The sequence below is a fragment of the Sorex araneus genome, chromosome 1 (genome assembly GCF_027595985.1).
Source record: "Sorex araneus isolate mSorAra2 chromosome 1, mSorAra2.pri, whole genome shotgun sequence".
NCBI classification, from domain to species: Eukaryota; Metazoa; Chordata; class Mammalia; order Eulipotyphla; family Soricidae; genus Sorex; species Sorex araneus.
The window spans coordinates 301,828,894-301,840,192 of record NC_073302.1 but is presented as its reverse complement, the minus strand read 5'-3'; the positions used below and the strand labels follow the sequence as shown (position 1 = coordinate 301,840,192).

At 64.2% G+C, this 11,299-nt stretch overlaps 1 protein-coding gene across 2 annotated transcripts; it reads right to left on the bottom strand.

The window, feature by feature from the left end:
• Positions 1–646: 646 nt before the first annotated feature.
• On the bottom strand, positions 647–9,837 carry CLU (clusterin). 2 transcript variants are annotated; one of them, XM_004614736.2, is made up of 9 exons: positions 9,680–9,837; positions 6,494–6,625; positions 5,788–5,936; positions 4,538–4,708; positions 3,787–4,204; positions 2,059–2,172; positions 1,684–1,913; positions 1,104–1,276; positions 647–828 (listed from the first exon to the last, which is right to left on the bottom strand). In XM_004614736.2, the coding sequence occupies exons 2-9, from the start codon at positions 6,588–6,590 to the stop codon at positions 819–821; spliced, it is 1,362 nt and encodes a 453-aa protein (XP_004614793.2). In that variant the 5' UTR covers positions 6,591–6,625; positions 9,680–9,837; the 3' UTR covers positions 647–818. The 2 variants fall into 2 exon arrangements, with proteins under 2 accessions (XP_004614793.2, XP_054978328.1); XM_055122353.1 differs by having other exon boundaries at positions 9,673–9,799.
• Positions 9,838–11,299: the final 1,462 nt, after the last annotated feature.

Genomic DNA, 11,299 nt, shown 5'->3' with positions numbered 1-11,299 from the left:
GAGGGTCTCTTAAGACCTGCAAGGAGTGAGGCCTGAGTACAGAGCCAGGAGTAAGGCCTGAGCACAGAGCCAGGAGTCCTGAGCACAGAGCCAGGAGTGAGCCCTGAGCACCACCAGGTGACCCCAAAACAAGAAATACGTATCCAAAAAAGACTTATGCTTTTTTGGATAATGCTAAGAAATACTGAAGAACATTTCACCACCCTCACTTCAGGAGAGTCCCCCACCTCACCCCCAAGCAGACAGCAACATCTTTTGGGGTGGGGGTTTGGGTCACACCTGGTGATGCACAGGGCTGACTTCTGGCTCTGCACTCAGGGATCACTCCTAGTGGTGCTCAGGGACCCTCTGGGATGCTGGGGCTCGAACCCCAGTTGGCTGTGTGCAGGGCAAGTGCCCTCCCCGCTGGACTATTGCACTGGCCCTGACAGTGGCAGCTTGGTCATGGTTTGGAGAGGTACTTTCCAGAACTTTCCATCGGAGTTCTTCCCGGCAACATGTACATTCCAGAGATGTCTGAAGTGGTTTTGGAGTCATCACCACCCTCCTCAGCCAAAGGTCCGTCTTTGGCTCTCGCCTCTCTCGTCCCCCCCCAACACGAGCCCCACAAGAAGGGTGTGGAGACGGCAGAAACCCGGAGGCCGGCTGGATATTCAGGCAGTTTAATGTGAGTTAGTGCATACAAGGCAGGTACCCGCGGGCCGCGGGTGTGAGTGTGAGAGTGTCAGATCCCAAGGGGGCAGTCTGGGGGTCCGGGGCCTCCAGGGGTCTCTGGATTCTGGCCAATGCCCCATCCTCGGGGATGCAATGTGCAGGTCTTATTCCGCCCTGAAGAATGAGAGGATATGGTGAGGCCCCGGGGAGGAGCACCCTGGAGAGGAGCACCCGCAGAGAAGCACCTTGGGGAGGAGCACCCTGGGGAGGAGCATCTGGGGAGGAGCACCCACAGAGAAGCACCTTGGGGAGGAGCACTCTAGAGAGAAGTACCCGAAGAGGAGCACCCTGAAAGGAGCACTCCGGAGTGGAGCACCCACGGAGGAACACCCTGGGGAGGAGCACCCCGCACGGCCTCAGAGGGCCGGCTGGCGTGCGCGGCCACTCACCCCTGCTGCCGGTATTGCCGCAGTGCCTTCTCGGCCACCATCTCCATGAACCTGGGGCTCTCCCTGGACACAGTGTCTGGGATGGACACCGTCATGGGCGGCGCGTCAAAGAGCTTCAGGCCCACCAGCGTGACCCCTTGGAGACCGTCTGTGCTGGAGCTCTGGGAACTCACCTAAGAGGACCGGAGCAGATGGGTAGCGGGCAGCAGAGACGCTGGACACAGCCTCTGCACCCCGCTGCCCCGCCCCCCCCCGCCTTGGTCCAGGCTGCAGATGGCGGCGCCCGGGCAAGGGAGCACCGGAAAAACATTCCCGAGCCCCTCCCTCTCTTGGACCACTGGCCAGGCTGGACAAGGACAGTCAGGGAAGGAAGGGCACAGGGTGGGGTGAGGAGGGCAGGGAGAGACGCAGGGTGTCGAGCCGGTGCAATCCCCAGCTTTGCACGGACACCTCCAGGACCCCCACGGCGGGATGCGGCCCAGGAGGCAGTGGGACTATGTGTCCCCCCCCCCCCCCCCCGCCCCGCTCCCAACGGGGCGTGCGCGCAGCCCCGCCTCTCCCCGCGCGGCGCCCCGCTCACCGTGGTGACCTGCAGGTGGTCCTGCTCCTCGCCCTGCGTCTGGTTGGCCAGCCGCGATATCCAGCTGAACTCCTCGTTGAGCTGCTTGAGCAGCCCCGAGGAGGCGCGGGTCTTCTGCTGGTAGGAGCGCAGCAGCTGCTCGTAGCGGCGCGAGAACTTCTCGGCCGACAGCAGCGCGGCGCTGAGGTCCTGGCGCAGCCGCTCCTGCGCGGGGTTGCTGGCCGAGCAGTCTGCGGGCGGGGGCGGCGCGTCAGCGGGCACGGTCCCCCGGCCCGGCCAGCACTCAGGCGGGGGCTGGACGCCCAGCGGGTCTGTCCCTGAGGGGTCAAGGGCACTCCACCCCCGGGCTCAGGGTCCGGCCACACCCACACTCACCCACTGCCAGGATCTCCCTGCACTTGGCGCACTGATTCTTCATCTTCAGGCACCCTGTGGAGTTGTGGCGGATCTCTTTGCACACGGTCCGGTTGTCGCCACCTTCTGGGAACTCTGCAGGGAAGAGCAGGAGTCAGAGGGGCAGGGGAGTCAGGACGGACCCCACCCTGGCCCCCTGCAGAGGGCTGTGAGCCTGGCACACTCCCCGCACCTAGGACCAACTCGTTTCTCCCCCAGCAGGCCAGGGCTGTCTCAGAGCTGAATTAACCCCAGCAGGCCAGGGCGCCCCCTGCAGGCAGGGCTGTCCCAAGGCGTGGTCACCCCCAGGCCCTTCCACATCCGCCTTCGTTGCAAAAACAAACCCAGATGCCCAGGTGCAGCCTGGAAGAGACCTACTAGCCAGCTGCCAGTTCGTGCCATGCCAGGGCTCACTTTAAAAGTATTGAAAGTCATGGGCCGGAGCCATAGTGCAGAGGTAGGGTATTTGCTTTGCACATGACTGACCTGGGTTCGATCCCCAGCATCCCACATGGCTCCCCTCCACACCCCCCGCCGCCAAGCACTACCAGGAGTAATTCTTCTTCTTTTTTTTTTCTTTTGTTTTTTGCTTTTTGCTTTTTGGGTCACACCCAGCAATGCACAGGGGTTACTCCTGGCTCTGCACTCAGGATTACCCCTGGTGGTGCTCAGGGGACCATAGGGGATGCTGGGAATCGAACCCAGGTCGGTCCTGTGCAAGGCAAATGCCCTACCCGCTGTGCTATCGCTCCAGCCCTACCAGGAGTAATTCTTGAGTTCAAAGCCAGAAGTAACACCTGAGTATCACCGGGTATGGCCCAAAAATCGAAACAGAAGAAAAAAAACAAAACACATCAGAATTGGAGATTTCCTCCAAAGAACTGAGTGGAGGCGGCAGGCTCTGTCTGGTGTGTGTGTGTGTGGGGGGCATATTAGGACAATGTGCTTGAAAAGTCTGATTCCCAGAATCGTAAACCCCCGGACCTCAGTAAAGATGGCAGATAGAGGACACGCTGGTGGCGGGCTTGCTGTTGGAACACTGACTGCCCATAACAACTCTATCATGAACAACTTTACAAACCAGCGTGTTTAAGTTTAAAATTGTAATGGCAACTAAGTAAACAAAAGTATTGGCTTAGGGCCCAGAGAGAGAGCACAGCGGGTAAGGCCCTTGCCTGGCACACAACCAATCCGGGCTTGACCCCTGGCCCCCCACAGGGTCCCCTGAGCCCTGCCAAGAGTGACCCCTGAGCACAGTTCCGGAAGTGAGCGCTGCGTTCTGTCAGGTATGGCCCCCTACACCCATAAATAAATCAAACTTTTTACTTTTCTCATCCATATTTGCCTTCACTCATGAGCCATACTCAGAGTCTGATCTGAAGGGGACCCCCGGACACAGCCACACGCCCGCGTTCCGCGCCAGGCTATGAGCTCGGGCTGTCTCCTGGAACCCTGTTAGGAGCGTGGGGTCCACAGAGGGTCACTGCCCCCTTTGCCATCCAGGGGTGAGGGGAGCCACAAGACCCCCACGCTGCAGTCTCAGTGCCAGCCACCTCCCCCCCCAGATCAGCTCTAGAGCCCGGGTGGGTCCCCTTGCCCCGGCTTAACCAGAGCTCCGGGGAGCCTGGAGACGGGGGACACAGCTGCGCCACCCGCCTGGGTCTGGCCGCCCCGAGGCCCGGCGCCCCGCCCTTGCCCCCCCTGCCTGACCTCCTGGAGCCTGCCCCAGGGGCGGGAAGTCCTGGGCCTCGTGCAGCTGCGCCTCCATGGCTGCCTGCACCCGCTGCATCATGTCCATCATGGGCCGGAACATGTCTTCGAAGTTGAAGGGCTCGAAGCGGTGGAAGGGCAGGAGGCTGCGCACCACGCGGGAGTTGCCCCCGAAGAACAGCGGCCCGCGGTGCGCTGGGCCGCGCAGGCTGGGCCACCAGAAGTGGGGCTCGGGCACATCGCGGTCGAAGAACGAGTCGGCGAAGAGCGTGTCCATGAGGCTGGACGTGTGCTGGAAGCTGTCCTGGATGGCGTCCAGCTCGTGCGCCTGCTGCCGGTCGTCCTCCAGCAGGGAGTCGATGCGGTCCCCGTTCATCCACAGGTACAGGGGCGAGCTCTGGTTCAGGAACTCCTCCAGCTGCAGGGGAGCGGCGGGGAGAGCGCTCAGGGCCGGGAACGGGCCCCCAGCCCAGCCAGCAAATGCTAGTTAGAGGGAGGGGAGAGCGCGGGGGGCGGGGGGCCCAACTATGGGGGAGGCTGGGATCCACATGCAGGGACTGGGAATCCGAGATCTACACGCACAGATCAGGATTCCGGGATCCACACGCAGGGACCAGGAACCCGGGATCCGCACGCAGGACGGGGAATCCAAGATCCACACACACACAGACCGGGAATCTGAGATCCGCAAGCGCAGACCGGGAATCTGGGATCCCCAGGCAGGTGCACAGGGCCAGGCTCCCCGGTTCACCTGGTGGCTGACCACGCCTGTGCCACGCCTGCACACGCGTGCGTAGAACTTCATGCAGGTCTGCTTGAGGCAGGGCTTGCACTCCTCCCACAGTGCCTGCATGCTCTCGTTGCACACGCTCTGCGACTCCTTCAGCTTCTCTTCCGACTCCCTGGTGGCGTTGAGGGCGCCCTGCAGGGGGCGCCAGAGGCACACTCAGTGTGTGTGTGTGGGGGGCGCCTGTCCCTCTTCGTCCTGCCACACGGGGGCGCTAGCGTCCGAACCCTAGCCCCTCTCCCCTCCACCACCCCCTGGACACCCCACTTCTCCAAGAGACCCCGCCCATGCATGCCATCTTTCACGGACACGCCTCTTGGGGCTCAGTCCCTGCTCTCTGCAGGTATAGGCGTCTCACCAAATCTCCCAGGCGCCCCCAATTTTATTTCTCTTTATTTATTTTGGTTTTGGGGGGCCACACCCGGCAACACTGGGAGCCTCCTCCTGGCTCTGTGCCCAGGGATCACTCGGAGTGGCATTCTGGGGACCCTTCAGGGTGCCAGGGATTGGACCCGTGAGGGCCGTGGGCAAGGTAAGCTGCCTTGCCCTGTCCTATTACTCCAGCCCCCGCCTCTAATCTTATTTTTAATTGATTTATTTAGGTGTTTAGGCCGCACCCAGCAGTGCTCAGGGCTTACTCCTGGCTCTGTGCTCTCGTGGTGGTGCTGGGGACTGAACTGTGGTTGGCAGGGTGCGAGGCAAGCACCTAAGCCCCAGCGACCATCTCTCTGGCCTCTGTCTCTGATTGTCCTAACGTAACCAACCGGGCCTCTGGCAGAGGATGGACAATGGACCAGCTCCCAGCAGCAGAGCCGTCCCCACCCACCACCCCAGCCCGCTCCTAGGGGTCTGCCAGCTCCTCAGCAGACCCGCCTCACAGAGATCCAAGAATCTGCTCAGAATCCAACCTGGAGGCCCAGTGGGGAGGCTGCTTGCCTTGCACAGGACTGACCCGGGTTCAATCCCCAGCACCCCATAGCATCCCCTGAGCACTGCCAGGAGTGATTCCTGAGAGCAGAGCCAGGAGAGACCCCTGAGCACCGCCAGTTGTGGTCCAGAAACAAAACAAAACAAAATCTCGTGAGGAAGCAGGAGGGGAGTGTGTGTGGGGGGGGCCTGGTGTGGACCAGATCCCTCCCGGGAAGCTTTCCAAAGCCAATAACCGTCAGCTGACACGGCTGGAGGGACTGGCGGGAGGGGGGGGGGCACTTCACCTCCTTCTTCATCTTGGCCTCCTCCAGGTCATCCAGCAGGGCTTTGCGTTCCTCATTGTTCTTCTCGATGAGGGCCTTGATCTGCCGCATGCCCTTGAGGGCGTGTTTCAGCTCCTTGTTGATGTACTTACTACCCTGAGCGGACATTTCTGCAGGGGTCGTGGGGGGGGGCAGGAGGTGAGGGCCCGAAGGGTCTGCCTGGAGCACAGACCAGGCACAGCTCCAAAGGGTCAGGGGGCGGGTGGGGGCCCCTGGGGATGGCCAGGGTCCCTGAATCATCCCAGTGGCGCGCCCCAGAGGAGGGCAGGCACCCCCACCCCCCGGCCCCGGCCCGGGCACCAGCCCTGGACGCAGCACGAGCTTGGGTGCCCACAGGTCAGTATAGCCGTGGGTGCGAGGCTTCTCGGAACTCAGTTCTGGACATCCAGCCACGCGTGGTGCCGGGGGCGGGATCCCGGCAAAAGCCACAGGCCTGTCCCCTCCCAGCACCCACCAAGGCCCCGCAGCCCGGCGCACCCGGGGCTCGTCTGAGTGGGGGCAGAGTGTGGTCGTGGGCCAAGGGCCCTGGCAGCCCCCAGGGGGACACAGCTGGCCCCCTGCGCCCCCTCGGAGCCCCCAGGAGCGGCCGAGTGCACGGCTGGGCTGGGCTGGCGGCCCTGGAGTGACGGAGCCCAGGCGGGGGGTCCCGGGGCCCCCCGCCGCTCACCCTTCAGCTCCTTGGGCGACACCTCCTGCTCGCTGTCCTGCGCGCGCCCGGGCGCCCCGCACAGCAGCAGCCCCGCCAGCAGCAGCAGGGCCCTCATGGCGCCTCCGATGGTTCTGGAACCCGCGCTCGCTTCTGTTGGCACAGAGCAGGACGCCGCCATGGAAACGGCGCCGCTTCCGGCCCGGCCTGCAGCCCCACGCTGGGCCCTGGGCTGGCCTGGCCGCGGGCCTGGACCCCGCTGGCCCGCTGACCCCCGCCCCCGCAGCGTTTTTATCCCCCGGGGAAACCCGGATTAAAAGACCCAATTGCCACTGGCACCAAAGGAAGCGCAGGGCTGGGGCCAGCAGGCTGGACCGGTTCATGCCCTTCCCCCCCTCTTCCCCATCCTCCTCCACCTTTCACCTTCTCCTCCCCCCTTCCCTTCTCCCTCCTCCCTCCTCCCCCCCTTTGCTCCTCTCCCTCCCCCTTGCCACCCCATCTTCCTCCCTCCCCTCCCGCCCCCTCCCCTCCTTGCCCCTCCTCCTTCCCCTCTTCCTCCCTGACCCCCAGCTGAGGGAGCACGGTCCCTCCCAGCCCACCCTGAAACCCTTCTTTCTCACAGGGCCTGACCCTGGGACTCCAATGAGGAGTTGGGGGTGAGTGCTCCCTCCAGGAGGACATGCACCCCTGCTCCGGGGCTTGGTCCTGAAGCCAAGCCCCAGGGGGCCTGCCAAGGCTGCTGCCCTGGGCACAGGGACCAGGCCACTGCCACTGCCCAAGTCTTACACAACGGTCCTTTCCCAGAAGTTGCACAAAAGACGCCCTTCCCCCCCCCCCCCGCCTGCCCCCCACCACTCCCCTGGGGGCGGAGGGAAGCCCCTTTCTGCTGGTGCCCCTCAGCACCGCCCACACAGGCCCAGCGCAGGGCTCAGTGCTCCCCACTGGACTGTCCATGGCTCCAGCTCAGGCTGGCGAGCCCAGAGCCTCAGGGCCTGCAGCGGCAGGGGGCTGGTCCCAGGCCGGAGGGTCTCTCCCGGGACCCCAGCCCCTGCCTCAGTCTCGCTGGCCCATGGGCGACCACATCAAGCCCTCGCTTCTGGGGACCCGCGCTGCCCTGCCTTGGCGGCCTCGGCCGGGAGTGTCTGTGGGGCGGCAGGCTCGGGAGGGACCGAGGGACACAGGGACCGAGGGACAGAGGCAGCACCGTGGCTGGCGATGAGTCACGGGAGCTGGTGTCTGCTGACTCCCGTTCCAAGCCTGCCTTTCGGCCAGGCTGGCGGGCAGGCGAGAGGCTGGTCCAAGGACGCCGACACTCGTCCCCCGGCGCCCGGCTGCCAAGTGCCCGGGAGCTGTGCCAAGGCCCGCCCCCTGCCACCGCGGCGAGCGCCTGAGCAGGCGGAGGGAGCCCCAGCGAGCCCAGCGGCAGGATATGGAGCCCCGAGGTCTGAGCTGGGCGCGGGGGCCCGTCCCCACCTAAAGCAGAGGCCAGTGACGAGCAGCTGGACCTGCGGTCAACAGCCCCGGGGCTGGGGCACAAAGTACTCCTGTCTCCTCCTATTTTTGAGGGGTTTTGTTTCTGGTTTGGGGGACCACACCTGGTGGTGCTCAGGGCTTACTCCTGGCTCTGCACTCAGGGGGTCGCTCCTGCCAGCGCTTTGGGGGACTGTATGTGGTGGCCAGGTTGAAACACAGTCAGCTCCCTGCCCACTGCACCATCTTTCCGGCCCCCCACTTCCATTTTTGCTGCAAGTCCATAAACCAGATCCTTCCCATCCTCAGCATTGACCAGCCTCCCCCACCTGCAGTTCTCAACGTAGATGGACTGATTTACTTACTTTGGGGGGGGGGCAGACTACACCTGGGGGATGTACTGCAGGGCTGCTCCCTGCTCAGAGCTCAGGGGTGGCTCCTGGCAGTGCTCAGGGGACCACGCTGGGGAGGGAACCCAGGACCCAAAGCACACGGGAAGCCCGTGCCCCAGCCCACCGGGCACGCGCCACTGCGCCTCCGACTCTCAACACTGCCCAGCCTCTCGACGCCCCCGTGGGGGCTGCGGGGTCCGTTTCTGCAGTGCTGCGCAGCCTACACGGCTGAACGCTCAGACGCTCCATCTCTACCCCACGGCTATGGCGAGCCCCACGAGCAGCCTTTTGGCACTGCTCTTACCCCCGTTCCTCACTTCCCTCTGCGTCTGCACAGCCAGGGAGCCACACCACTGCCTCCCTCAGACGAGACGGGGGCACGGCACAGACGGGGGCACATCCCCGCCCTCTTGGCTACTTTGGATGGGGGGCTTGGGCGGGGGCCACACCCCGCACTGCTCAGGGGCTGCTCCTGCCTCTGAGCTCAGGGGTCACTCTTGGGGCGCTGTGGGGTGCCGGGGAGGGGCACCAGGAGGGCGAGTGCCGCCTTACCCCTCTGCCCCCTCTCTCCTGCCCCCTCCCTTATGTTCTTTTCACCAGCCGCTCTGGGAGGCCGTGAGGCTTCCACACTCCTTTCAATGCGGAGCCTTATTAGCGGCTGAACTTTGGGGGCAGCTGAGTTCTGGGAAACCGCCCGGGAAAGGCCAGAGGCTGAGTGACATGTCCAGGCGGGTGCGGGGGGGGGGGGCGGAACGGACTCTCCTCCTCGGGGACCCCCGCGGGCGTTCACAAGTGCAGGAGAGGGTGTAGCGGCTACGGCCTGAACTCAGACAGAACCTGACACTTGGAGAAACGCTGGGAGGAGGTTAGCAGGATGACTCAGGGCGAGGTGCACCTGCCCTGCCCGCACCCCACACTCCCCAGCCCGGCCGCCCTGGCCGCATCTCGGCCAAGGACCCGCGTTATTTGCACACCTGCCCTGCAGCCTGCAAGGCCGCACCCTTCAATGCTCCATCATTCCCCCCCTTCCCTCCCCCGTTATCCCGAGCACAGGGGTCGTCGCGACTCTGCAAAGGACCCGCAGTTGTTTGCACACCTGCCCCCGCCCTCCCCCCAGACGCGCTGCCCTGGCCGCATCCCTGCAAAGGACCCGCGTTCATTGCACCTGCTCCGTTTGCGCCCCAGAGCCCGGGAGTGGGGGGAGCCCGGGAGAGGGCAGCGCCCTGGTCCCCTGCAGCGCCCGCCCCAGCCGCCCCGCTGCCAGAGCCGCGACGGTGCAAGGTCCCTGCCCGGCGGCCACCCCGCCTGCTGCCCCGGGCCCCGGGGGGCTCTGCGGACCCCTCACCGCTCTGCTGCGCCCCGACTCGAGCTGCTCCCTCCGACGCCGCGTGCAGAGCGCAGCGAGGCGCCGGTCTTTATAGCGCCGGCGGGTCCCCACCCCCTCGGGGGCTGGCTGCAAACCTGCGTGAGTCACGCCCCGAGAACGCTGGGGAAACGCACCGGCGGCTGCTAGCAGGCGTCCGCCCGCTGCAGAGCGCGGGGAGGCCGCCAGGGGGCGCGTGGGCACTGCCAAAGGTCTCCAGGGTGGAACCCCCATCACCACCACCACACACACACACACACACACACACACACACACACACACACACACACACACACACACACACACACACACACACACACACACACACGTATCCCTGGGGCGTCCCTTGGGCTCAGAGTCGTGGGACAGCACCCCCTCCACCAGGGACTCGGGGTCCCAAGAGCCACTCCCGGCAGCGCTGGCCAGTTGAAGGCTCACCTTCCCCTCAAAACTGGTCTCTCTTGCAAGAGCAGTGAGTGGACAAACAGGGACACGGAGGGCCCCTGTGTGAAGGGGGCGTCACCCCCAGAACACCCACCGCCCCACTGCCTGGCGGTCCTGTGGCTGCGGGCCAAGCCTCCGAGGAAAGAGAAAACCGTTTCCAGGGAGTAGTAGAGAGTATACCGAGGCACCCCCAAGTGGCCTGCCTCGCATGTGCTCCCGGGTCCAGCAGGGGGGCTTCCTCTGACAGATCCTGTCCCCCCCGCCCCTGCCACACACACCCAAGTCAGTTTGATGCATTTCAGGGATTTTGAGATTTGCTTCTGGGCTGCAGCCACAGTGCGTGAGCCGCTCCCCACACATGCTGGAAGGTCACTTGTGAATGTGTGTTGGGGGGGTGCTCTGGGGCCCAGGCCATCCCTTTGAGCATCTCTCCAGAGCCAGACCCCAAATTCTCCACGTGCACCAAACCGGCACTTTGCACATGTATACACACACACACACACACACACACACACACACATACACGTACGCACGCGTGCTGTTCATACAGAGGAGGGCTCTGTTTTCCCCTCGGGGGTCTTTGCTGGAATCTGTGCTTAGACATGGCTACACTGCGGGGACAAAGCTGTCCCCTGTCCTGAGCCCCTGACCAGCCCGAGTGGAGGGCGGTATCCGTGGGGGTGACTGTTTCCCTGTTCACGCTTTTAAGATACAGCCCTGTACCCCAAGTCTGGGGCAGCCTGGGGGCCCAAGGCTCTGGCTCTGCCCCGCCTCCAGCGAGCCTGAACCAACCCTCCCCGACCCCTCCATTGGCCTCACCCCACCGCCCCTGAGCCTCAGCCTGGAACCCCAGCTCGGAACCCCAGCCGGGAACCCCCGCTGCCGCTCAACCAACCCCAGGCACACCACGGCGAGGTCACTGGCCCAGAAAGAAAGAACAGAGGCAGAGACGGGGGACTTCATTCTTTCTGAAAGCCTCATTGTCTGAACTGCTACATTTTCTACAGAAACTGCCTCTCTCAGCCTCACTTATCGCTGGAGTCCCAACGGCCTCGGCCTGGGAACTCCCCACAGCCCTGACCTCTGCGATAATGGTATTCATAATCAGGCTTTGAAGGGCCAGCAAGGGGGAGACCGGACTTAGCTGGAGTTGGGGGT

Bases quoted from the DNA above. Each gene is read 5' to 3' on its own strand.
- CLU (XM_004614736.2), bottom strand. From the start codon at position 6,590: ATGAGGGCCCTGCTGCTGCTGGCGGGGCTGCTGCTGTGCGGGGCGCCC. The intron at 5,937-6,493 runs GTGAGCGGCGGG...CGACCCCTGCAG, and splicing joins GTCGCCCAAGGAGCTGAAGG to AAATGTCCGCTCAGGGTAGT. The intron at 1,277-1,683 runs GTGAGCGGGGCG...CGGTCCTCTTAG, and splicing joins ACCACCTGCAGGTCACCACG to GTGAGTTCCCAGAGCTCCAG.